This window comes from Quercus lobata, chromosome 2, assembly GCF_001633185.2.
Source record: "Quercus lobata isolate SW786 chromosome 2, ValleyOak3.0 Primary Assembly, whole genome shotgun sequence".
Classification (NCBI taxonomy): Eukaryota; Viridiplantae; Streptophyta; class Magnoliopsida; order Fagales; family Fagaceae; genus Quercus; species Quercus lobata.
In genome coordinates this window covers 63,047,983-63,074,824 of record NC_044905.1, presented here as the reverse complement: position 1 = coordinate 63,074,824, position 26,842 = coordinate 63,047,983, and the positions used below count along the sequence as shown (strand labels likewise).

At 35.9% G+C, this 26,842-nt stretch overlaps 4 protein-coding genes across 9 annotated transcripts; 3 read left to right on the top strand and 1 right to left on the bottom strand.

Moving 5' to 3' along the window:
- The first annotated feature begins 205 nt into the window (after positions 1–205).
- On the top strand, positions 206–4,592 carry LOC115968140 (receptor-like protein EIX2). The gene is made up of 2 exons (XM_031087424.1): positions 206–3,549; positions 4,496–4,592. The coding sequence occupies exons 1-2, from the start codon at positions 206–208 to the stop codon at positions 4,500–4,502; spliced, it is 3,351 nt and encodes a 1,116-aa protein (XP_030943284.1). The 3' UTR covers positions 4,503–4,592.
- Positions 4,593–10,748: 6,156 nt separating this feature from the next.
- Positions 10,749–15,813, top strand: LOC115976141 (thiamine phosphate phosphatase-like protein). 4 transcript variants are annotated; one of them, XM_031097264.1, is made up of 5 exons: positions 11,555–12,835; positions 12,990–13,076; positions 13,928–14,049; positions 14,158–14,359; positions 15,211–15,813. In XM_031097264.1, exons 3-5 carry the CDS (start codon positions 13,934–13,936, stop codon positions 15,508–15,510), a joined length of 618 nt encoding a protein of 205 aa, XP_030953124.1. In that variant the 5' UTR covers positions 11,555–12,835; positions 12,990–13,076; positions 13,928–13,933; the 3' UTR covers positions 15,511–15,813. The 4 variants fall into 4 exon arrangements, with proteins under 4 accessions (XP_030953121.1, XP_030953122.1, XP_030953124.1 ...); XM_031097261.1 differs by lacking the exons at positions 11,555–12,835; positions 12,990–13,076 and adding an exon at positions 10,749–10,995; XM_031097262.1 differs by lacking the exon at positions 12,990–13,076 and having other exon boundaries at positions 11,552–12,835.
- A 1,781-nt stretch (positions 15,814–17,594) lies between these two features.
- LOC115976140 (mitochondrial carrier protein CoAc2) lies at positions 17,595–20,834 on the top strand. Of its 3 annotated transcripts, XR_004088261.1 has the most exons (8): positions 17,597–17,984; positions 18,869–18,954; positions 19,046–19,253; positions 19,561–19,687; positions 19,798–19,982; positions 20,062–20,184; positions 20,261–20,548; positions 20,622–20,834. XR_004088261.1 is itself a non-coding variant. In XM_031097260.1 (7 exons), exons 1-7 carry the CDS (start codon positions 17,826–17,828, stop codon positions 20,393–20,395), a joined length of 894 nt encoding a protein of 297 aa, XP_030953120.1. In that variant the 5' UTR covers positions 17,595–17,825; the 3' UTR covers positions 20,396–20,834. The 3 variants fall into 3 exon arrangements, 2 of the variants coding, with proteins under 2 accessions (XP_030953120.1, XP_030953119.1); XM_031097260.1 differs by having other exon boundaries at positions 17,595–17,984; positions 19,927–19,982; positions 20,261–20,834; XM_031097259.1 differs by having other exon boundaries at positions 20,261–20,834.
- A 550-nt stretch (positions 20,835–21,384) lies between these two features.
- LOC115976139 (pentatricopeptide repeat-containing protein At2g15690, mitochondrial-like) lies at positions 21,385–23,342 on the bottom strand. Its single transcript, XM_031097258.1, has one exon. It carries the CDS (start codon positions 23,158–23,160, stop codon positions 21,685–21,687), a length of 1,476 nt encoding a protein of 491 aa, XP_030953118.1. The 5' UTR covers positions 23,161–23,342; the 3' UTR covers positions 21,385–21,684.
- Positions 23,343–26,842: the final 3,500 nt, after the last annotated feature.

The following is a 26,842-nucleotide window of genomic DNA, read 5'->3' as shown; positions in this document are numbered from 1 at the left end:
TTCTGCCACAAGGCCCTTACAAAATCGAGGGTCCTACTTAGAATACTTCAGCCAATGCTTGACTCCTGTGCAGAGTCGGAGATAATGTGTTGTAGAAACTGATCAATACAAGACTCTCATCAGTCTTCTATAAATCACCATCCAATTAGTATCATTTTCGTGGGTTGCTGCTATTTTACATAATCTTTTAGTTTAGCAACTGATCATGGACGGTTCCTTAGGATCCATTAGACTCCTTTTCCTTGGCTTGCTCATTATTGCAAGTATTCATCCCAACTTCTTCTGCAGCGGAGATTATGAGGTTCATTGCATCGAAAGCGAGCGACATGCCCTTCTCAAGTTCAAGCAACATCTTAAAGATCCCTTAAACCGGCTCGCCTCCTGGGCTGGTGATGGGGATTGTTGTCAATGGGCGGGTGTTGTCTGCCACAATGTTACTGCTCATGTCCATGAACTCCATCTCAGAAGCTTTCCTCCTTCGCGTGATTTTCTAACTGATGAGGGCCAACACGAAGTACAATATGAAGCTTACGTGCAGTCAATGTTTGGTGGTAAGATAAATCCTTCTCTGCTTGATTTGAAGCATTTAAATTACTTGGACCTGAGCAACAATGATTTCAGTGGTACTCAAATTCCCAAATTCCTCGGCTCAATGGGGAGTTTAAGATATCTTAATCTCTCTAATACGAGATTTGAGGGTGTGATACCTCATCAACTAGGAAATCTCTCATATTTATGCTATCTCGATCTTCAAGGTTATGGTTTATATGCCAATAACCTTCAATGGCTTTCTGGTCTTCCTTCACTACAGCATCTTGATATGAGTCATGTAAATCTTAGAAAAGCCTCTGATTGGTTACAAGTGACAAGCAAACTCATGTCCTTGTTAGAGTTAAGGTTGTCGGATTGCGAACTTCGTTTCATTCCATCCACACCCAATGGTAACTTTTCATTTCTTGTCTCCCTTGATCTTTCAGGGAACTTTTTTGAGAACACTTTTATTCCATTATGGATCTTCAGTCTTCCAAATCTAGTTTCTTTTGATCTATCTGACAATGGCTTTCAAGGTCCAATCCCTGATGAACTCCAAAACATGACCTCTCTTAAACACCTCCATCTATCGGGGAACCATTTCAACCATCCAATTCCCATTTGGTTGTATAGTTTTAGTCATCTTAAGTTTCTTGACCTTCACTCCAATAATTTGCAAGGTACAATCTCTAGTGCCATTGAAAACCTAACATCTGCTATTAGTATTGATTTTTCATACAATGAACTAGGAGGAAAGGTACCAAGATCGTTGGGTAATCTTTGTAACTTAAGGGAAATCAAATTGTCATCCAACAAATGGAGTCAAAAGATATCTGAAATCTTAGAAAGTTTATCAGGGTGTCTTTCCGAGAAACTAGAGATCTTAGAATTGACTGATGCTCAACTTCCTGGTCATTTGACAGGTGAACTTGGGATGTTTAAAAATCTAGTCAAACTTACTTTTGTGTATAATTCAATTTCAGGACCAATTCCAATGTCTCTAGGAAATCTCTCATCTTTAAAATTCCTAGATCTTTCAAATAATCAATTCAATGGAATTCTCCATCAAAACTTTTGGCAATTGAAAAATCTAGTCAAAGTTACATTTTCGAAGAATTCAATTTCAGGTCCAATTCCAGTGCCTTCAGGGAACCTTTCATCTTTGACATTCTTGGATTTTTCACATAATCAATTCAATGGAACTCTCCACCAAAATTTTGGGCAATTTAAAAATCTTGTCAGACTTTCTATTTGGAATAATTCAGTTTCGGGTCCAATTCCAGTTTCTTTAGGGAATCTTTCATCTTTGAGAGTTCTGGATCTTGCAAATAATCAATTCAAAGGATCTCTCCCTCAAAATTTTGGACAACTTTCTAAACTAGAGACTTTATTTATTGAATCAAATATGTTGGAAGGTGTTGTGTCCGAAGTTCATTTTTCCAATTTGACAAGATTGACTGAACTTTTTGCATTTGGAAACCGACTGACTTTAAAAGTAAGTCATGATTGGATTCCTCCTTTTCAGCTTGAGAAATTAAACTTGCAATCATGGAATTTAGGGCCAAAATTTCCTCAATGGCTTTGTTCACAAAGATATCTTCTTCATTTGGACATATCCAACACAGGAGTTTTAGATGTGGTTCCTCTTTCATTTTGGGACTCATCTTCTCAGTTTGAATATCTAAATCTTGCAAACAATCTATTCCATGGAGAGATTCCAAATTGTCCCATGATTTTGTCTACTTCTTCAGTGATTGATTTCAGTTCAAACCACTTCAACGGTCCATTACCTTGTGTATCCTCTAATGTGATTGTGCTAGATCTTTCTAACAATTCATTTTCTGGATCTATTTCACACCTTTTGTGTTTCAAGGTGAATGAGTCCAAACAATTAGGATTTCTCAATCTTGAAAAAAATCACTTATCAGGAAAAATACCTGATTGTTGGACGAAGTGGAAGAAGTTAGAGTTCTTAAATTTGGGGAACAACAATTTTACTAGTAGCATTCCAGCATCCATTGGATCCTTGGCTCTTCTAAAGTCTTTGCGCCTACACAACAACAAACTCTCAGGAAAATTACAATCATCTTTGAAAAATTGTGAAAAGTTGGAGTATATTGATGTTGCTGAAAATGAGTTTTTTGGAAGCATACCTTCATGGATAGGACATAAATGTTCAAGCTTGATGATTCTCAACCTTCGCTCAAATAATTTCCATGGTCACATACCAGAAGAACTTTGTGCTCTAACTTCACTCCAGATTTTGGACCTGTCACATAATAAGCTATCTGGAAGCATGCCTACATGTGTTAAAAATTTCAGTGCTATGGCCACAAAAAATAGTTCAAATCATGACATGAGTTTTCGCTTCACATCTTCTTATGATGACATTCTCCCTCGTGAAAGTGCATTGCTTGTGATAAAGGGAAGACTTTTTGAGTATAGCACCATTCTCCAGCAAGTCAAAAGTATAGATATTTCTAGTAATTGTTTATCAGGAGAGATCCCCAAAGAAGTGACCAATCTCCAAGGATTACAATCACTGAATCTATCAAATAATCTCTTAATTGGAAGAATTCCAGAGAGTATAGGTAATATGGGATCATTGGAATCAATCGATTTCTCCACAAACCAACTTTCTGGTCAAATTCCCTCAAGCATATCAAGTTTGACATTTTTAAATCATTTGAACTTGTCAAACAACAATTTGATAGGGAAAATTCCTTTAAGCACTCAACTACAAACCTTCAATGCATCCAGTTTTATTGGAAACAAACTTTGTGGACCACCACTTACTAATAATTGTACTATAAGTGGTGTTCAACCCAACAATGGATACATAGGGGTTAAAGATAGGGGTGGACTTGTAGTAGATTGGTTCTATGTGAGCCCGTTACTCGGTTTTGTGGTTGGGTTTTGGGTTGTATGTGGTCCTTTACTATACAAAAAGCAATGGAGAATGATGTACTTCCAATTTCTGGATCAGATGTGGTACAAGCTCAAGGATGTTGTTTCATTGTAAGTATATGTTTAAGATTATTAATATTTTGTGCAAATGTCATGCGATGATGTTAATCAATATTTTAATGATTTTTATATAACATATGTGCTAGTTAACTTATATTATTAGTTAATTCACTTCATTGGCATATATAAATATATGGTGTTTTTTCCCATGAATGAAGGCAATATTTGTACTTTCATTTAATCCCTATAGATTTATATTGTAAAATGAAATTTCAGTTCATACAAATAATGGGCAATATTTGTACTTTCATTTAATCCCTATAGATTTATATTGTAAAATGAAATTTCAGTTCATACAAATAATTGATTCGTTGCAATCACATTTTTAAAGAAAAGATATATTCCCATAGGCGAGCTCTGTGTTCATCCCGCTATCATGGTATCTCTCTTTAGAAACACTGATCATTTTGTGAAGTCTCAATGAAAGACAACCAAATCAATATATATAAGCAAAGACCTCACGTGAGAGAGTATGAAGCTCTACCATATTGATATGGTGCTTTTTCTTACTTTCCAACTTCCATTCATGTAATGAAACCATACGGGGCTGAATAATGACTATCCTGGGTTAAAAACTCATTTCAACTGCTGCTATGCATTAGCCACCTACTGTCACTACGCTGCTCAAAGGCCCTATAGGGAATTTTTGGTTTAACTATATATTCTTGCTAGATATCAACATAACACTATCGTGCACATTTTAATTTAGTCTTCTTTTTCTTTTGATTTTAACTAGCTCTCAATCAATGTTCATTCTTTGTTGTTAATTAGTGATTCCATAAAACATTTGGATATTAATGTTTTTATTCTTGATCAATTTTGAGTGTTATTTGGATGTAGTTAAGCATCAATGCAGTAGACCTCGTGTTAGTTTATGTGCTGCTTAATGTACTTTGTGCAAGAAGGTGAATTAAAAGGTCTGAGTTTACATGTGCAGGAGATGAACTTTATGCAATCTTCTGTAGGAAGTGGATTATTCAGACAATGACACAATAAAACATTAAAGAATGTAAATTCCATTTATGTTTTCCCACTAGAAGGAACTTTGCTTTTATATTTAATAATAATTTATAGTTCTAAGGCATGGAAATGCTTATATGTGGCAGTTTGCTATGTAAATTTATGAAGTTTTCTATGTATGATGAAGAATTTTAGAATTGAAAGCTTTAAGGGGGCATCCAAAAATATATGTTCTTGGAATTACTTTTTAACCATTGTTGTCTGTGACTTTTAAATGACTGCATATTGCAAATGGTTATGTTGACATTAGTTTGAGATACTTACAAAAAATAACATAGAATGTTGCCAAATCTAAATTTGATGGATTTGACTAACTACGACTCACTAGAATCTTTAATTTTAATATTGAGCTTTAATAGGATTTGATTAAAAATTGATGTTAAAATAGGAGTACGTTTTTATATTTTATTTTATGTTGATATCTATGATTAATTAAACATTTCAAATATATTTGTCTCCTTACCCTTCTATTAGTACTATTCATGAAAAAGGATTTCAGGGCTTGGAATCAATAATATGACTAGGACTAGGGTTTGGTTTGAATTTAGTTTTATGATTAAAAGTTTGTAAATTAATCATGACTAACAATAATAATATTGATGAACCCAAAAGGTTATAAGATATTTTTTTGATAAAATATTTCAAAATGCACCTTGGGATATTGGCTAGTTGTGTATAATTGTCCAAGGCTATCGGTAGGATCCCTTCCAAGTAGTTTCTAAGTTGAAAGCTTAAGCTACAATACAAATTAGTGGGTCTCTAAAATCGACTTCTCATTCCCAAATTTGGCATTAAATATCTAAGGAGAATATCTTAGGGCTATTTTCTGTAAATCTTTAAGAAATAAATAAAATTAACTTGGATCTTGATTTTAAAAAATTTTCACTTTTTTTTTTTGAATGTTAATTGCAAGGACTGAAATTGTATTGGCCCCAAAACCGGATTGGGTTCAAACGCTAACGGCCCAAACAATAAATTTGTAGAGCGTGGGCAGAAGAACTAGATCTATCCTAAAAGAAAAATTATTAGATTTAACGTTTCAAGATGATTTTACACAAGTATATCATCAGAAATCTATCTTCGCCATATCTTAAGTAGTTTGTTTCATATGGTTTTCTTCAAAATAAAATTGTACAAGAGTTTCCTCTCTCCTCTTTCAGTGCATTTTTCTACGTTATATACTGCAGTCCTGGTGTCATCCTTACCACACACGTGTAGGTTAGATTCGAGGGATTCCTCCCTGTCCCATCCAACACTTCCTAGAACCATCATCCAGTAGCTGTAAAGCTGCTTGATCACTGTTTAGACATTACTTCCACATTAATGCAGCCAGAGAGTTGGTTGAGAGGTAATTAATGCGAAGGTAGCAACCTTTGAAGATATTTGTCTACCTTTTTATTCTTATCCCTGGTCCAATGTCCTACCCTTAGTTATGATGTAACCCCGAAGTAAGTCTGCGATGATAAAGCACTCAGATTCACCTCGGACACATGTTGCCGAAAAGGTTTTTATCCTCGGACGGTTATTAGGCCCTATCTCACATTGTCTCTACTCCTCCCTCCATTTCATTCCCCTTATGACCTTATTTGGGCCTCTTCGGATGGTCTCACATCCTCGGATTGGGTCATAGACCCAATTAATACTATTTTAACAATACTTCCTAATTATCTGTTCCCCACATTAATTAAATGTACAAAATTTTTTGATGCAATAGTAAATTTACTGCTATGCTTTTGTTTTCTCAAGTTTTTCAAATGACAGTTAATTTTATGACATTTACACTAAATATTAAAACTGGATGGTTCATTTATTTAAAATTTCTCTCAACTGTGCTTTCTTTTAGTTTAGGATTTTTAATTATTTAGAGAAATATCAATTATTTTATGTCATGTTGTGCAGGTGGAGGAGCAATAGAGAGAATATTGTAAGGGTCTGACTTACCGTAATGTGAATCACATCAATATTACATCACTAATGTAAACATTTCAGTGTTTTGTTCATTTTATTATTTACAAGATTACAGTAATCTAAGATTATAAAATTCTTCACATTACCCAAATCTCATTACCTATTAAATAGGGTAATCTTATATTACAAATTAGTGAGGAATATATAATTTGTTCAATTGACACTAATAAATTTTATTTACAAAATTGTCCTACTATATAATTTTTTTTCTATCTCTCTCAATGGACCAGATCCTAGCCCCTCTCTCGTAGTAGGAGCCCTAGCCGCCAGAAAACCAAGGCTCGTTCGCCGATCTAGTCGAGTGAACTCACTGGAACCCTAGACGTTTGATCGTTCTCAAACCTAAAGCTATCATACTACAAACCAAGTCGACCACTTAGCTTAAGACCAGAAAATCCAAACCAAAGAGCAAGATCGGTGCCATTCGTGGTTCTCCGACGGAGGCTTTGACTTGGTAGCGAGATTTTTGAGGTCGGAGAGATGTGGAGTTGGGATCTAAGTTGAGTCAGATCAATGAGTCGAGAATAGTTTAGTTGGGAATTGATGTAGGTGATTTGAATTTGGTGCTACACAATGGATCTAATTTGAATTTGCTTTTGTGGATTCAAGTTGTAGTGTGTATTCATGGAGCTTTAGTGATCGAAAGGTTCAGAATTTTGTTTATTTTTGGTAAAACCAAGTGTTTGGATGGTGAGAAAATGGAAGAAAGTTGTCTTGTTTTAGGTGTATTTGAGTTGTTTAGTTGATGAGAAAGTGAACGAAAGTAAAAAATAAAAAATTATTTTGTGGTTTTTTATTTAAAAAATTTTAATAATTTCAAAGGTACATTTTCGGAAATTCATTGTAAAGAACACAATCACATTCTTAAAATGTTATGGGAATATATTAGTGAAACAAACATTGTAATGTTATATTGTCATAATGTAATTCTATGGATATTAAGGATACTTGAATATGGACCTTGAATCATTGATGAGACTGTCAATGCAAAGGTCTCACCAGCTCTCAATGGAGGCAAGGGCAGAGGCCGGAGGTGGGGGTCGAGAGGGGGCACTAATACTTATCTCTGTTTTGCTTTTTTAGCTAAAGGCACTAATAAGTATTGTACATTTGGCACTGCCTAATGATAGTTTGATTTTCTCGTTTTCTGTTGGAGAAAGTAAAAGAACCCAATCTGTTAAGGAAGAGAATTTTTATTTGCTCATATTTGTTGGCCAACCTGAATTTTCCCAAACTGAGAGTGTAAGAGGGCATTGAGTGTATGGCAGATTCAGTGGTGTTGTGAGATAGGGGGCAGGTCATATTGTCAATTTCAAATTTCCTTGAGAGAACAGCTCTAGTTGGGAGGATAACCCAAGCAATTTTCTAAATCAGAATTTTGTGTCTCTCATTTAGTTTTAATCACCATAACTTGATCCACTCAGATTTTTGGTGAGGGACAATGAACTGAGGAAGTAGAGACGACTGTGGTGGTAATAGGGGATGGCGGTGGCAACAGATTTGATAAGGCAAGTGCGGGCATCCTGTGACAAAGTGTGGGCAGCTAATTGATGCGGTTAGAATGGCCATGGGGTGGAATGGAACTCCGATCTTGCCCCAATTACGATGATCTGTCCTTCCTCGGTTCTTTTATCATTACCATTGATACCAGAGTTCCACATTATTCACAATATCCAAATCCAATGCTTAGCATTACATCTAAAGTAATTGAATAAATGCGCATGAATCTGCAAAGGCTGTGTATATTAAAGGATGTGTTGTTTATGCAGGTCCAGGCTTGTGGGTCAATGGTGACAGAAGAGCAGCCGCATGCAATGTTGATACCCATGGAATTCTTCTTGATGGGATACGGTTTGTATAGGCCAAGCTACTTCAGTGACAGCCCAAGGAGCCCTCTCAGTCCGTCTTGCATCTCTCCAGAACTCCTTTCTCCAGAAAGCATGGGTTTGAAAGTCAAAACTAATAAAGACCCGTGTTTCCCTCGAGGTTTAAAGCAGGAGTGAGGTAGAGTTGGACATAATATGAGTCGTCTGATTCGAAAGATGTTCAAATTTTTCGTTCGTTTTTGGTTTTTGGATTCAATTATAGTGGGTAGATTGGTTGGAGAGGTTGTAGATAGAGAAGGAAGAATATTACAGAACATATATATATAGGGAGAGTCTTGCATTCATTCATTTGTAGTCAAAAAGAAATCATTGAGCCGTGTCTGTAAATTCTGTAATGGACTGAGATTATTTCTGATGACGAGCAATCAATAACAGAGAGGAACTCCCCGATTTTTATTTAAGGTCTCAAGTCTATCACGAAGAAAACGTGTATGTTAATGCTCTTGCAACGAAATAATAACCTTCAGTTCCCAAACGAGTCTATTACATGTACAAAATTTATGTTCCATGCAATTGACTGCCTTCCCTTTCAAGTAGTAACAACAATAATAATAAGTTAAGAGCTTTGTTTGTATTCTCCAGTTTTCATCTTCTATCTCCCACTTATTGCAAGTAAAAAAGGCTAAAAAATAATAATAACAATGGCTCAATCTAAATCTAAATAATTATTAAAAATAAAAACATGGTTCATGGTTCACTTGGTTCTTATCTTCCACACAAGTTTTTGAAACCACATAACATCACTATTCTCATTAATTAATATATATATATATGTATATATATACACACACACACGTTAGAAGCTTTGTAACTCAACTGACATATCCTAAATCCCTAATGTTTCTAATGAAAATAATCATGATTCAAATCCTCTCCCTTATTGTATCTATCAAATTTATCATAAAGAAAAAGCAATCCATATACCAACACAATCTTAATAAATGACTAATAGTAGAATATTTAGTTCTATATACAAACTTATTCGTAATAAATTACTTTTAATAAAAATCATAATTATCAAATTTCATATTTAAACAAAAATAATAATATAGAGAGAAAATTCTTATTACATTAAACAATGCACAAGTTAACGATTAGTTAAAGGTGAGTTTAAGTTGGACATTGTTTTTGAGTTTAATAGAAAATGTTTGTTTGTTTTTTTGTTTTTTTTTTTTTTTTTTTTTTTTTTTTTTTTTTTTTAATCTAAAAACATTCTTTTAGAAAATAGACTTGTTTTCTTTTCTTGGCTATATCTAATTTAGCATTAACAAAATTATTTATGTGAGTATGCACACTGGACTAATTATTTTGGGATGTTCAACTTATCTTATCAAACATTAGAAAATATAAAAAATAATTGCATTTTTTTTTTGGGACCGAATAATAATAATTAAAACACTGGAATTTTGATTTATTTTATAATTCAATATTTGGGAATAGAGGATTTGGATCTTAGATATCTATGTTGTAAACACAATACTAAATGCACTCTTACCTAGTAAATTTTAGAAAGGACTAAAAAGAAAGGCATTCCTGTCAAGCTGTTTGACATTGTTCTTTGGGTTTTGTTTTGTTTTTTGTTTGTTAAGCTAATTTTGCAAACATATTAATTACGTGGCCAAAATTGAAACATATTAGTTATGTAATCACTTTTGGAACTTGAGTTCCAATGTGAAGAATTCAAGTTTCTAAAACTTGAGTTCCATTAGAAATTAAAATATATATATATATATATCATCTCATAATTTTCTTCAAAAGACTCAAGTTTTAAAGGTGAAAAGTGGCCACATAACTAATATTATGGTAAATTATAACTTATCCATATGTGGTTTAGCCGAAATTTAAGTTATCTATCTATGGTTTGAAATTTGACATTTTACCCATCTAAGATTTGATTGAAATTTAAGTTGTCCACATGTGGATTTTGAATCTCATGATGCAAGTGTTTCATTGGATTGTTTTTTTTACCCTATTTGATCTTGTATTTTTATGTTTTTTGTGTTTTTAGAAATGAGAGATATAAATGTGGAGTAAAATTACATATTTAAATTTTGATCAAACTACCCAAAAAAAAGTGGTCAAACTACTGATGGATTCTATAAATAAATAAAAATACAGGTGGATAAATTGTAATTTGTCTCTAATATTACTATGTTTCAATTTTAGTGACATGACTAATATTTTTGCAAAATTAGCTTAATGAACAAAAAAAAAAACCATCAATCAAATCCAACGGCTCGTATAACTTACAACACACTGTTATCAAACCAACACATCCAACTACCAAATTTACAAAAAAAAAAAAAAAAAAAAAAAAAAAAAAAAACCTACCAAATCTCATAGCAAAAAGTCAAACAGTGAAGATAAGCTAAAACCCGCTCTTTTTACCTGGTAGCGGGAAAATCCAACTCCGGCGCTCGGGATGGCGGGAGATACAGTTGTGGTGTTTGACTTTGACCGTACGATCATCGACGGTGACAGTGACAATCGGGTGATCACGGAGATGGGTCTCACTGGCCTCTTCAATAAGCTTCGCTCCAACTTGCCTTGGAACTCTCTCATGGTTTCTCTACTTTTCACTCTTTTCATTCTTTTTCAAGTTTCTTCGTTCCATTTATCATAAACCCATCTGGGTTTTGTTAATTTTTGTTTTGTTTTTTGAGATGCATGAATGAATTTCATAGCCTATGAAATGAAAAAAGAAAAAAAAGAAGTGGGTTTGTTCCATTAATCATAGACGTACATGGGTAGAACATAGCCATGATACAGTGTGAAAATTATGTTGTTAGGCTTAGGTTCTTAATGGCTGCATATTTGTTATTAAGGATTGTGTATTACAATGAATTCATACCAGAGAATTTATTTACAGAAGATGGGAACATTTGAATTAGCTTTTTCGAAAATTTCTCTAAAACTTACTTCTTATATTTTACACAACTAATTTTCAAAAACAACAACATCAGATTATCTATTTTACATTACATTTCATTAAAATAGTATTTCTTTATCAATTTTTTATTACTCTCAATATGAGTATTATTAAAAATAGATTTGGATGTGAATAGTATCTGTGTATATTTATGCTGTTACTGTAGTAACAATCCATATTTACACAAGTTTATATGAACGGATGTGGGTATATTTTGGAGTTGTATGTGCAAAATTTACCCATGATGCTTTTATACATTGGCTGATGTGAGTGTTCTAACTAATTAGTGTTGTGTATTACAATGAATCCACAAAGGGTATTTATAGGTGACTAAACTCTAGGCGAATAGGTTTATAAAAAAACTCTAGGCTAATAGGTTTACATGATTGGCAATACAAGTAGAATTAAGATTTCTTTACTTGCACACCAAGTTAGACTAGGATTTCTTTGGTTGCACACCAGGTTGAATTGGACTTAGGTGTTAACTAGGAATTGGGCTTTGATATCTTTAACATTCCCTCAAACTCGAGTTGGAGACTTGAAGACAACTTGAATTTGAAAAAAGAAAAAAGAAAAACTAAGACCTTGATGAAATTCATGACCAAATTTGAGGTAGACCAAATGAAGTGTTGATAACAAGCTAGGAAGGCCAGATGCACGCCATGATTAAGGCTTGAATGATGAGTACAATGCATGTGATACATGTGGAGGCTAATGATCAGAGGCATGATTGCCTGAAGATGATAGAGACGCATGATAGAAAGTAGCCAGTAAAGATACTGATCAGAGGTGTGGTCTGAGTAACGTGGCCTAAAGATGATAGAGACGCATGATAGAAAGTAGCCAGTAAAGATACTGATCAGAGGTGTGGTCTGAGTAATGTGGCCTAAAGATGATAAAGACACATGATCAGAGCAAAAGCTGATAAAAGAGGCTACCAATCAGTGTGGCTTGTGATACTTAGCCAAGATATTGCGGATGCTTGATCAGAAGCAATGCTGACAACCAGGTGCAAAAGAAAGATGCACGTGCACATTTAATATAGTTGAAACTACCAAGATTGCCTTGTGAGAGAATATCATATTTCAAAAGATTGTTTGAATGTCCACGGTAGGTAAGAAATTAGGATGATCTGCAGAGTGGCCAGTAGTGTTGTAGCAATGGTGAAAGAGAGAACCTTGATATAATGGTTTAAAGATGTGAACTAATAGAGTGTTGTACTATTGTACTAGAGTTCTTAAATACTTGAAAAGATGCTCAGAAGGCAAAGATCCAAGAGTAGTGCTTAAACAACTATAGGATTACCATTGGAGGAGACACTGCTGGGAAGGAAGGCTGAAGAAGTATAGATACAATTGCGTTGCATGGAAGAAGAGATTGTTATACTTGAAGATAAATGGGTGTGCTCATTGGCTTTTAATATTGTTTCGCTCCAATGTTGCGTGGGCTCAAAGTCAACTTGGCTTTTAAAAAGGTTTGATTTTGTGTGATTTTAAATGCAAGCATCCACATATATAGTTTTACTAACCACATGAACTTTTGTCAAACTGAAAGTGGATTGGCGACAATTAACTTGAAAAACTGTGGTAGATATTTACATTCACCGTCACCATCATTGTACAATGCAGTGCAGACCAGTGTGTGAGCTCCAAGTTCCTTCAGATCACACTTTACAAGGAAATCATAATGACCTCCTAGGCGTATCAATTCAATAGGTGATTTCCATGTATCCAAAAGCAAGATCCTCTGCCTCTTCATTTGAATTTCGGCCTTGATTATAATGTCCTTAACTTCCCAGTTGAAGCTATTTTTAATGCTAACATAGGCTATTTAGCTCTTCCACCACAAATCATGTGCCACCAAAGAACTTGCAAAAAAGAACCACACAGCAATGCATTGCTTGGACATGTCAAGAAGAAAGTTGTTCATTGTAAGATGTATGAACAAGCTGCTTGATGCCAAGAACTTTGGAGGCATTAATGCAGCAACACTTAGGTTAGAGGATGATGGTATTGCTTGCAAAAAAATTGGGTTTGAATTAGGGTAGATGATCAAATTTTGGCTTTGATATTGTGTTAGAAAAGATAGAAAATACAACATAACTATGATATCATGTGAAAGTAGAAAGAAGGAAATAAAATAATGTAGCGAGCTAAAGCATAAGAAAGAGAAAAAAAGAGAATTTATATGGTTCAACCTAACAGCCTACGTCCATAGCAGAAAACCCTTGATGGCTATACTTCAACTATTAAGCATTGTGTCTTACAATAAACCCATATCAAGGTATTTATAGGAGGCTAAACCCTAAACTAATAGGTTTACACGACTTGCAATACAAGTATAAGGATTTCTTTGCTTGAACCCAAGTTGGATTAGGATTTTTTTTTTGCTACACCAGAAGGATTGGACTTGGACCTTGACTAGGTATTGAGCTTTAATATCTTAAACAGATAATTTTTTTTTTTTTAATAATTCAATGAATTTATTAGCAGTAAAAAGAAGTGGGTTTGTTTAATTATCATTAACTCATTGATTTATTTTGTTGTTTTTGGTTAATTATTTGTAGGATAGGATGTTGGAGGAGCTTCATTCACAAGGCAAAACCGTCGAGGACATGGCAGAGTGCCTGAAAGGAACTCCATTGGATCAGCATATAATTGCTGCTATTAAAGCAGCTCATGCTCTTGGGTAAAGTTTTCTTGACCAGCTTGTAGCTTATTTGTTGTTATTAGTGAATTGCTATTTGTTGCTGATTGATAAAATGGTTGTGGGTGGCAAATAATGTATTTGTTTCAGATGTGAGTTGAGGATAATTAGCGATGCCAATTTGTTTTACATTGAGACAATCTTGGAACATCATGGTGTGTGGGGTTGCTTTTCTCGGATAGATACCAATCCGAGTTTTGTTAATGAGGAGGGACGGCTTAGAATCTTACCTTTTCATGATTTAAATTCAACTCCTCATGGTTGCAAATTGTGCCCCCCAAATATGTGCAAGGTATTATAACAATGTTGGTTATAGCTAGAAGAAGTGTTTTATTTTAGATACTTGATTGAAAATGGAGAATTACATTCTGTCACTGTGTTGCCAAGTTTATTGACTATGTGATTTGTTGGCTGTTGTAATTGAAGCTTGTTTGATAAAACATAACAAGGGTGAGTTTGTGTCTGTACTGCTGAGAAACTATGGAGAAAGGGCTCTCGTTGACATGGAGAGTCCAATATGGCTGATCTAGTTAACAAATACTTTCAATCATGGTTCTTTCCACATAGAGGGATTTATTTTAATCAAACCTGCATACGCCTCCGAGGAATGAACCCCTTTTTCCTTGCTATTTCTCTTTTTAACTTGAATTAATTCTTTTTGGTGTAGTAATTGTGGACCAAATGGCATAAAGGTGAGGTTATGGGTACAATTCATTATAGTAGCTTGTGTTATATTTACTTTTCAAAAGTTTTCTTGGTAAAAGATTAGGATGCATAGGAGGCCAATGGAATTGTGGCCATTAAATTTTGTTTTCAGTGGCATTTGAATACCCAAAAATTCATACATTCTGACTGAATATCATCTATTTGTATCAAGTCCATTCCTAAAAGAAATAGGCCTGCAGTGGGTTGACATCATTTCTATCGTCTCTCTGGCAAGTAGTTTACTATCCACAGTTGAAAAATAATGTCATATGATGTTACATTTAGGCTAAGTTCTACTTTTAGTCCTCATTGTGGCCACCTAGATTCTTATTTCCTTTTCTTTTGGTGCTGGGGGGTTGGGAGTAGGGGCTTTATTTTATGATCATAGTATCTTTATTTCATTCATACTGTTTTTGATTGTGGCCTACACTACTATAGGGTCTGGTGATTGACCAAATCCAAGCTTCTGTTTCTGATAGTGGGAAGAAGAGAATCATCTACCTTGGAGATGGAAATGGTGATTACTGCCCAACTTTGAAGCTTGGGGAAAATGATTTTGTGATGCCAAGGAAGAACTATCCTCTGTGGAAGCACATTCATGGCAAACCAAAGCTAATCAAGGCAAAAGTCCATGAATGGAGCACTGGAGAGGAGCTGGAGAGAATCCTACTACACCTTATTGATACAATTCCCATTCAAGATAAAATCAGTAGTAGTAACACCAGTCAGTCTAACTGATTCGATTGCTAGTTCACGCAGGACGCATTCCCTCAAACTCTCTATATTCATCACTATCAATTGGACTTCTGAATTTTGTCAATGGCAGTCAAAGGCCATTTAGTAGTAGGAGACCGTTTATCCTGTTTAACTCCATTGTTCGATGATTAAATCACAGAAAGAAGTTATAATGTCATTTATTGAACTTGTTAAGACTTCAGGATTGTCTTTATAACAGCCTATTGTTACACAATTCATAAGATGTTTACAGAAAATATATGCTAAAGCAAAACAAAGCTCTAGAGGCCACTCTTTTCACCTTAACTTGTGTCAAAGAAGAGTTGAAATAGCTGTAGAAGAAAAGAGTGGTACTTATTTCCTTTGTTAGTAAAAAAAAAAATAAAAGTTTTGCAATTGTTACGGAAATCTCTTGTTAAAGAGATTTGATTCTTTGGTGTTTGGTACCACATTCTTCTGGAGAATCTGATAATGCTAACGAACCAGTGGAGTAGGTTGACAAGTCCTACCTTAGCCTTTTTGGCAGAATTTTTGGAAAGTCCTGGCTTCTGTAAGTTTTGATTTGTTGAAAAACTTATTTGATTATTTGTTGAAAGTTGGCAAGAATACAGTTGTTAGGGGATTTTTTTTTTTTTTTTTTTTGAGGTTTTTTTAATAAACTAATGGGTTAATGGAAAAAAATCTAATACAAATGCACTATTAATTTTTTAATGTCATTGTCAAGCATTTACATTAGTTCGTGTATAATAGAAAAATGTTTAGAATTTACACAATTTTGCCTAAAAACGACAAATATCACCGTGAATAATTGTGTAAATTTATAAGTTTGTTATAGTAATCGTGTAAATTTACACTAATACTATTTATTTTTATTTAATTTTTTATTATTTTTTTATGTATATTGAAAATGAAGGAAGAGAGTAGATGGTAGTTGTGTGTGAAGAAAGAGAAACAATTAAAAAAAAATCAAGAAAAATTGATATTTTAATGAAATGTAATGTAAAATAGATAATTTGATGTGTGGTATTTTGGAAATAGAATATATAAAGTAGAAAAAGTAGGTTCTTATATTAAAATAGACAAAAAATTTTGCACAAGCTGCGAATGCTCTTATCATCTCCATTGGATATTAAAGTCTTTTTAGTGTGAAGATTTTACTTTACATGGACATTAAAATTTTAAAGGTTAAATATCATCTACATTTCTAAATTTTTTAAAAAGTAAAATTTTTAGGATGAAATGATTCATTTTCATCTTAAAGGAGATCATGTATTTATTTATTATTTTTGTTTACAATAAGTAGGGAAGAAAGATTGAAATACTTGCGTGTTTGGTTAAAAGTAATCAATTTTTATTTTTGTCTCACATTTAATAAATAAATTAATAAAAATATGAGATACCAAAGGAATCCGAATTTTTTTTTGAGAACAAAGGAATCCGAATTGGATAAAACCTAACTACGGAACTTTTTTTCATGATAGAAAGCTAATTACGGAACTTTACGTTCTTTTTGCCTATTGAGAATTGGATAATGCCGACCGACCTCAAGATTCTTGACTTTTTGTTTGAGCCAAAAAATTCTTTTGTGATTGCTACAACTACATGGCACTTGTTACTTATACGAAAGGAATTTTGCGACAACACATGCTTTATTGGAGGAACCCAATCAGCACAAAATGTTCAAGGGTCCCAATTTTCTTTTTAATAATTCAATTAGTAAATTATTTCTGTCAAATAAGAAATTTTGGGGTGAAGCTTGTTGGATGATAATAAACTATTACTAGATCAACTATGATGTAACAAAGCAAAAGCAGTAAAAAAAAAATGTGGATTTATATATCAGGTTAGAATTGTGGCAAAAATATTGTAAAATATATAAGTTGAAATTTTAAGGAAAAAAAAAAAGAGGATTTTTTTTTTTTTTTTATTGTTGAAAGAGAAAAAGATGGACGGCTGAGATTGTTAGATCCTTCACTGATTCCAATCAAGGAGGCCACTATAATTGTAGGCAAAAATTAGAATAGGAACAAAAAAACCTTAACAACCAATGAGTTGTCTAAAAAAGTAAAATAAAAAGAGTTGTCATATTTTGACGCAAAATAAAATAATGTAGGAAGCCGTGGTGTGCTGCTCTGAAAAACTGAACTTAAAACTAAAAACTTTGTCAGATGTCCAAAACATATAAAAACCACAACTTTTCACACGCCTTATCTTACAGATACGTTTCATCAATCCTTCTTTTCCGATCCTCTGTTTACTGCCACTGTTCTAAACTCTCTCTCTCTCTCTCTATGTCTGCCATAAACAATAATTGGTGAATGGAGAAGAAGAGAGAAGAAAGAGAGATGGGTATGTTCTTTGATGGGGTTATAGAGGCCATGCCTGTGTTTGCAAAGGAGCTAGTTGCTGGTGGGGTTGCTGGTGGAATTGCCAAGAGTGTGGTTGCACCTCTCGAGCGTGTCAAGATTTTGTTTCAGGTTTGTACTTAATTGACTTCAACTTTTTTTTTCTTCTCTTTGGCAATGGGTTTCATTATGATTCTTTGTTATCTTGTGTTGTGTATGGGCTGTTAATAATGTTTATTTTGCTTATTGGGAATTTGGTTTTCTTGTTTTTCTTTATATATATTTGGTTTTCTTTGATGGGTTTTTGTCTGAATTTCTGACTCATGTTTGACTATGAATATGAGTAGGTTTGACTGGAGTTGAATTGAGCTAATGGAAACCGGGGGATTCAATAAGTTAAGAAGATGGATTATGTAGGGGGTTTGTTGAAATTAACTGATGGTGTGTAATTGAGGTAGTAATTTTTTTTTTTTTTGGAATAATCTGATTCTCTTTTCAAATATATATATATATATATATATATTTTATTGAAACGATTACAAGGGGGCAACTACATTGTGAGCATTAACTAGAATCAAGCAGAGAAAAATGCAAAAACAAAACAATCCAACTTTACAGCCTGGCTGGATTTTTGTTTGGGGGGGGGGGGGGGGGGGTGGGGTGTGGTGTGGGAAGGGGTCAAGGGGGTGGGGGGATTATGTACTTTCTTTGTAATAAAATAGAGGCTGATATGCAAAATTTACTTTTAAAGGATTGTCTATGCATGAGCTGCTCAAAGAAGTCCTGGAGACTGTAATTCAAACCATATAAGTAAAATGTGCTTTACTAGTTTCAAAGCTTAATCGGGCATCTGTCTCTCTCTCTCTCTCTCTCTCTCTCCCTCTACCTACTTCACCCATCTTCTGATAGATATCAGGATTATTTCATTGATTCTTCCTTTTGGGGAATGTTGGATCCGGTGATAGATAGATAATCCTTGAAAGTGAAAAAGAACTTATTCATTGACCCTTTTTCAGACCAGAAGGGAAGAATTCCAAAGCATAGGGCTTTTTGGTTCCTTTAAAAAGATTGCAAAGACGGAAGGGGTTAGGGGTTTCTACAGGTGGATCTCTGAGTCATTGTCATTTTGTTGTGGAGGGTGTTTTCTGAATTGCTTTGTTTTGAACAAATTCTTTTGTGCTATTTATCTACAGAGGGAATGGGGCTAGTGTTGCTCGAATTGTTCCCTATGCGGCGCTGCATTACATGACTTATGAGCAATACCGCAGATGGATAATAGTCACTTTTCCTGACATAGGGAGAGGCCCTGTGCTTGATCTCGTGGCAGGATCATTTGCTGGAGGAACTGCTGTGCTTTTTACCTATCCCCTTGATTTAGTTCGGACTAAATTGGCTTATCAGGTAAGTAATATAATTAAAAATAAAAACTAAACTCTCTCTCTCTCTCTCTCTCTCTCTCATGCATGCATGCACATGTGCACTCTTGGAAATTGACTCAATTGACCTTAAATGACTTGGAGGTCACTGGAGAGGTGCCAAAATCCTTTAGCACAAGTTCTGGGACTTAAAATTGCTGCAACAGACAACCACTGTGTTTGGCTCCTCTCATGTGTACTTTGGTCAGAAGGACAACTGGATTATATAAGGAATAGTTGCTCTTTACACTCATTGTGAAAAGAAGTCAACCATGTTGTATTTGATGATGTAGGTTGTTGGTTCATCGAAGTTGAATGCTCAAATGTCAATTAAAAATGAACTAGTTTATAAAGGAATTCTTGATTGTTTCTCAAAGACATATAAAGAGGCTGGGATCAGAGGTCTATATCGTGGTGTGGGTATGCATTTCTAAACAGCTTGAATTAAGTTATAATGTCATTTTCCATTTCTCAGCTTAATTAACATCCTTAGGAGGTTTTTACATTTAACATGTGAACTGCATTGTCAGCTCCATCACTTTATGGAATCTTTCCATATGCTGGTTTGAAATTTTACTTCTATGAGGAGATGAAACGCCATGTCCCTGTGGAGCAAAAGAAAAATATTATGGTGAAGCTTGTATGTGGATCTGTTGCAGGTTTATTGGGTCAGACCTTCACATACCCCCTTGATGTTGTCAGGAGACAAATGCAGGTTAATCACTTCAATGCTCTTTTGAATTATATCTGAAAGTGGGACATAAATACTAACTATTGAACAATCATTATAACAGGTTCAACGGCTCTCGGCATCAAAGAGTGCTGAGATGAAAGGAACAATAGAAACCCTTGTTATGATTGCTCAAAAACAAGGATGGAAGCATTTATTTTCAGGGCTGAGCATCAACTACTTGAAGGTGGGAAACCTTGTCATTGTGTCTTCTCTATCATATCATGTCTCTCAGGATACTTAAGTTTTGGTATTCTCTTCAGGTTGTACCATCTGTGGCAATTGGATTTACTGTTTATGATCTTATGAAAGCATACCTGAGAGTTCCATCACGAGATGATGTAATTGAAGTGGTTTCCAATAAAAGAACTAGCCGATCATCATCACTTCACTCGTGATAACATTCTTAGCCATTTTAAACTTGAGACCAGTCTTTCTCACAGAGGTTATCAGGAGCTTCGTAGGTCATTTTTCATCCATACATTCCATTCTTTGAAGATGTATAATATCATATAATGTGGATTAATCCCTCAAAATAGACCTCCTTCAAGGTCTATTTTCACAGATTATATGAGGGTATGATCCTTAAGGTAGCTAACATGATTAGAATTCAGATTACCTCAGGTCTATTTTCACAGATTATATGAGGGTATGATCCTTAAGGTAGCTAACATGATTAGAATTCAGATTACCTCATGCACTGTTTCCATAAAGCATGATGTATTTTTTAATAACAGAATCACTATACGGTGTACATATTAGAAGATCAATAAAAAAAATCAACTCTGATGTAGTGCTATAAATGAATAATGATAATTCTCTTGAGAAGTTTATTTCTATTCCGTAATGTTTCTTTTTCAGTCATTAGTCTATTGAAACCAACGGATTCAATTGCCTTTATGACTTTTATCTATTTATTTTTTTTGGCCAAATGTATTAACCGCTATCTTTTAGCAAAAATGTATTAACCGCTATCTTTTAGCAATAAAAATCAACTGTTGTATCCTTGGTGCTGGAAAATTGACAGATACTGGAGGCAATCATTTGAAGGGGTAATTGAAATCTAGGAGGATGATGTTTAATTGTTTATGTTCATTTGAAGGGACAGCAAAGAACATACCTTCTGATTTCAGTACCCTTGGAACTCCATAGGGAACATTATGATTTCAGTACACATATAACTCTAATTGATCAACTGTAATTACTGCCAGTATGAATGGTACCGTCCCACTGATGAAATATGGATTACTGAACAATCATAAAGAGCCAACATTGGACCAGATGATGGTGAATGCCCAGTCTGAATCTTATTAAAAAGTCTGATAGCACCATCTCAATTATCTGCCATCCTAAAATATCAGGTGGATAAATAGGGTGGAGCAGAACAAAGGAAAACAGGATTCATAAACGTTAATATATGGCATGCAAAGACATGCTACTGCAAAGTTAACATGTGACAGATTGGTCAATTCGAACTTGGTTCTAGTTACAAGGTAATTGAATCTCAATACAAACATAATGTACAACGAAAAAAAATGCATTACATTTACAAGCAAGTCTCCTATCAAAATTTTCTCCAATTTTCTCGCTGCAGCAATGAGCTTTACAAGGAACTTCAATTGTGTGTTGAAGGAAAACCTGGTAGCCAACCCATGAGATGAGCGCTGACATCAAGGTGTTAATAACTTTACCAGTAATCCCCACAAGAGCACTTGCCATCCTTGAAATGATGGAACCGCTTGTTATCCCTAACAATCAACTCCCTCCCAACAATTCTTGACATAATTTTTATAGCATTGTGGCAGTCACCACAGATCCTTAGGTTCTTAATGATCCTAAGAGTTGTCCGTGGCGGTGTACTAATCAGACCATAAGCAATTGCCAAACGCTCACTATGATATTGCAAGGCCTGCTCTTTTGCCTCCTCATCAATGTCATGAAGTACATATCTTGTATCTGGCACATAACCTGCTTCCCTCATCTGCCCATTCAGACCTTTCAATTTCTCATATCCCTCTCCTTTGTAAGAGCCAGTACTCCGATGCTCACTCACCCTATTCTTCTCCTCAAGCATATTAGTTGCAGAATGCTTCTTCCTAGGGGGGATTTGGATCTTATCAGCAATGGCCTTAGAAGGATCAAGACTAACCAACAACTCATCCACGTGGTCTTCAAGTTCTATATCTCCATGAATTCTTGCATAATTCCTAAGAGCCTCCCAAACTTCAGCTGTAGGTTCAAATGGCATCTTCCCAATGAACTCTTCTGCTTCATTCAAATGACCAGAAGTCCCAAAAACATCAATAACCCCTAAATAATGTTCAATCCCTGGAACAATTCCATACTCATTCTTCATCAAATTAAAGTACATCAACCCTTCTTCCACAACTTCTACACTAGCACAAGCCGCCAGTAAGAACACAAAGGTCTTGCCATTGGGCTGCAACCCCGCCTTTCTCATCTCCTCAAACAACAACAATCCATAATTACCCTGCCCATTCACTGCATATCCATTAATCATCAAATGCCATGAACACATATTCCGCTCGCGCATTCTATCAAACACTCGGCGTGCATCTCTCATACTCCCACATCTCCCATACATCCCAATCAATTTGTTATTCAATTCGACATCACCACGAAACGGAGACCTTTTCAAGAACTCATTCACCCTCCTCCCAACTTGAAGCGACTTCGAATCCCCACATGAATCCAACAACGCACAGAAAACACCATAATCAGCACAAACACCTTGACCCATATACTCCACAACTTGTTCAACCTTTCCCTCCTCACACAAACCCATCAAATCAACATTTGGTGGGTCACCGCGTAGTGGGTTACTCACATTTTCATTGTTAAGCTTATCACCGTTCATTTTTTGCTCATTCGAGTGGCTCTTCTTCCTGTTACTCTGTGACTGTAAAGAAGGTTCAGGGGGGGATTTGTACTGAGTGTTGGTGCTTTGGCGGTGAGAGACGCCACCACTGTTGCGGCGATAGGCCTTTGAGTTGTTGGCATTGGGTAGTGCGTAGGTGCAGAGAGGTTTGGATGGTGTGGGGTTGAGAGAGAGCTGAGCCAATGGTTGTGGTGCTCTTCGAGGTCTCAAGTGGGAAGCGATAATGGAGTTTCCAGAGCCCTGAAGAGATATCAGAGAAGCCATCGATTTGCAAAGTTTGAAAATGGAAGAGATATCAGGAAAGAGAGAGAAGGCGTTGGAAATGTAAAGTGGATAGTTTCTGGAACAGAGCTTGTGCAGATATATTGCTTGATATCAACTCTCAGTCATAACTGTCTCAGTCATAGGTCAGGATCTTGAAATTTTGAGTAAACGACAGGTCGCTCATTAGGATGTGTATATATATATCTTCTTTGTTTTTAGTTGTTGTGCAACTAGACTATTATATGATCTCTATTTATGAGATATCCTGAAAATCCCATAATTTGATAACGTATGGGACGAAACTCAGAATCTCTGAATTTATGACATGTCTTTCAAGTCCATTGAACCTGTTATTCAAGTGTTTACGAAAGAACAAAAGCTTACAAATTTTTAATGTTGCATGTAGTTTGTAAATAACATCATGAAATATAGAAAACAATTTTCATGAAACCATTCCTTACAGGATTTATTTTCAGAAAAGTTGTTCTTGAAAACATGTTTTGACTTTTGATGATGATTCTTCATGCATTCAAGAATAGTTTAGATACAATTTCAGGAAATGTCTTATTAGATGTCGTCTATTGTTTAAATAAAAATTTTGACTAAAAATGTGATGCCTTAATTAACCATTCAAAAGGGAAAAAATTATGGATGGCGTTTCTGCAAGTCAGTATCACACCAGTAGATGGATGAATGATAAACCCATCACTCATCTAAGAAGCCTGTATTTCAATACAAAAGATTTTTGAAGCTCACCAAAAAGCCTGCCTCTTTCACAACTCAGCCAGCAAAATGTAGTGGGGTTCAAACAAAAAAACTACTCATGGAACTACATAACAGCTTAACTAGAACAAAGCCTCAAATTATGTAATCTGAGCACTCAGAAATAAAAGAGGTGTGATCCATGGACTCTTCAGGCTTATCCTCATGCTTTCCTCCCACCAGCCTTGCCGGGTTCCCCTGGTGGCATGTCAATCAGCGCCAACCTGGTCCCAATCTATGTGCCAGTGCTAGTGGCCGCCGTGATTCTGTCCACGGCTTTTGAGCCTGTTAGAAATACTGAATGTAATTGAATTGTATTTCTCAAATCAAAGAATATACATCAGTACCTTTATATAGGAAGCATATGTGTGCAGTACAAGTAAAGTGTAGTACAAGTACAAGTGTGCTATACAAGTAACCTAGTTGGGCCTAAAGCCCATAACATAATATACGTTAACAGCCCCCCTCAAACTCAAGGTGGATGTGAGACCAACTTGAGGTTGTCAACTAAATCACGAGTGCGTCCCTTAGGAAGTGACTTGGTGAAGATATCTGCAAGTTGATCTTTGGAGGAGATGGAGAAAAGCTGGAGAGCACCATGGACAAGATGATAACGGATAAAATGACAATCAATCTCGATGTGTTTAGTCCGTTCATGGAAGACATCATTGTGAGCAATATAAATGGCACTCCGGTTGTCACAATAAAGGGGAGTAGCAGAGGATGTGGACACACCTAAATCCTTAAGAAGCCATCGTAACCAAAGGAGCTCAGATGTGGTATCAGCAAGGGCACGATATTCTGCTTCAGTACTGGAGCGGGCCACAAAAATTTGTTTCTTACTTCGCCAAGAAATCAAAGAAGAACCAAGGAGAAAGCAATAACCTGTAGTGGACCTGCGATCAGTGGGATCTCCTGCCCAATCAGCATCAGAGAATGCACGGAGTACAAGAGGAGACTGAGCTGAGTAGAAAAGGCCATGAAAGAGAGTGCCCTTCAGGTACCGAAGAATGCGCAGAACAGCAGCATAGTGAGTTGATCGTGGAGCAGACAGATACTGGCTCACCTGATGAACAGCATAGGAGATGTCTGGACGAGTAACTGTGAGAGAAACTAAGCTGCCAACCAATCGTCTGTAAAGAGAAGGATTTGACAATGGTTTCCCCCCTGAGGGAGTCAGATGCGCATTAAGCTCAACTGGAGTGTCAACAATCTTGCTATCAGTGAGTCCAGCTCGAGACAAGAGTTCAGAAGCATACTTGATTTGAGTAATATAAAGTCCATCTGTAGAATGAGTGATTTCAAGACCCAAGAAGTAACTGAGATGTCCAAGATCTTTCATCTCAAATTGCTGACTAAGAAAATCCTTGAGTTCTTGAATGCCACTGAGGTCATCACCAGTGATGATCATATCATCCACGTACAGGAGAAGTAAAATAGTGCCTTTGTCAGTGCGACAAAGAAATAAGGCAGAATCATAATGACTGGCCATGTAACCCAAGCGAGAAATGGTAGAGCTGAATTTGGCGAACCAAGCCCGTGGAGCTTGTTTAAGGCCATAAAGTGCACGACGAAGGTAACAAACCTTGTTTGAGTCAACAGAGAGACCAGGAGGAGGTTGCATATAAACTTCTTCACTTAAATCCCCATTAAGGAATGCATTTTTGACATCCATCTGAAAAAGATCCCATTTACTGGCAGCAGCAACAGCTAAGAGGGCACGGACAGATGAGATACGAGCAATCGGAGCAAAGGTCTCTTCATAATCAATCCCATACTCCTGTATAAAACCTTTTGCAACAAGACGAGCTTTGTAGCGCTCAATGGACCCATCAGAGCGAGTCTTAATCTTGTAGATCCACTTACAACCAACCACAGATTTCCCGGGGGGGAGTGTCACCAAGTCCCAAGTATGGTTTTTAGATAATGCATCTTATTCCTCTTCTCTCTCAGCTTTATCTGGTATGTCTCTTACCTCTTGGCTTATGGATTCTGCTTGTTGCAATCACATGACACCTCATTCGTCTTTATTTTCTGAACTTAAACCTGCACCACACCCTCTTAATATTCGCACAGCAAATGGTTCCACAATGTCTGGTCATAATATAGGCTCTGATACCATGTTAGAGATATATTAGCCCATTAGCATAGACCCAAGTCTAATTCTACTTTGTGTGCAAGTCAAGTCTCCTACTTGTATTAGAAGTCTATTAGTTTAGGGTTTAGTCTACTATATATACACATGTTATGATTCATTGTAACACAGGATTTGTACTACACTATAATATATTATTGATGTAGCCCTTCAGGGTTTTCAAGGTTTCCTCCGTGGATGTAGGCCGTTAGGCTGAACCACGTAACCCTCGTGTGTTATTGTGTTTTATACTTTATACTTTCGCTTCCGCATCTATACTAGCATATTCAACATGATGTATAAATGCTAATATTTAACATGGTATCAGAGCCACTGCTCTAATCCTTTGGTGTGCCGCTCTTAAGCAGTCTTGTCTTCTTGGGTGTCCTCTGCAGCCGTTTTTGTGAACAGCACCGCTGCCTTCACCGCGACTCAAGTACATCAAAGACCACTGCCTTGCCGCCACCACCGCTTCCGCTTCTCCGATCAGACCACAGATAGCATCATTGGAAAATACTCTCTCCGATCTGCCTTTCTGTGAAATTTCGTCTCCATCGGACCCTCCACGCACCCCCACGCGCCACCAGAATAATCGGCGTCATTTGCACGCGCCACCACGCGCCGCCAAAACGCGTCACGCGCTGACACGCGCCTCTTGTATCTGTCACGCGCCGACACGCGCCCACGCGCCAGACTTGTTCGCTGACGTCATCATCTACCTGCTTACGTCAGCCCTAGCTGACGTCACCTGCTTACGTCAGCGCCACGTCATCTGCTGACGTATTC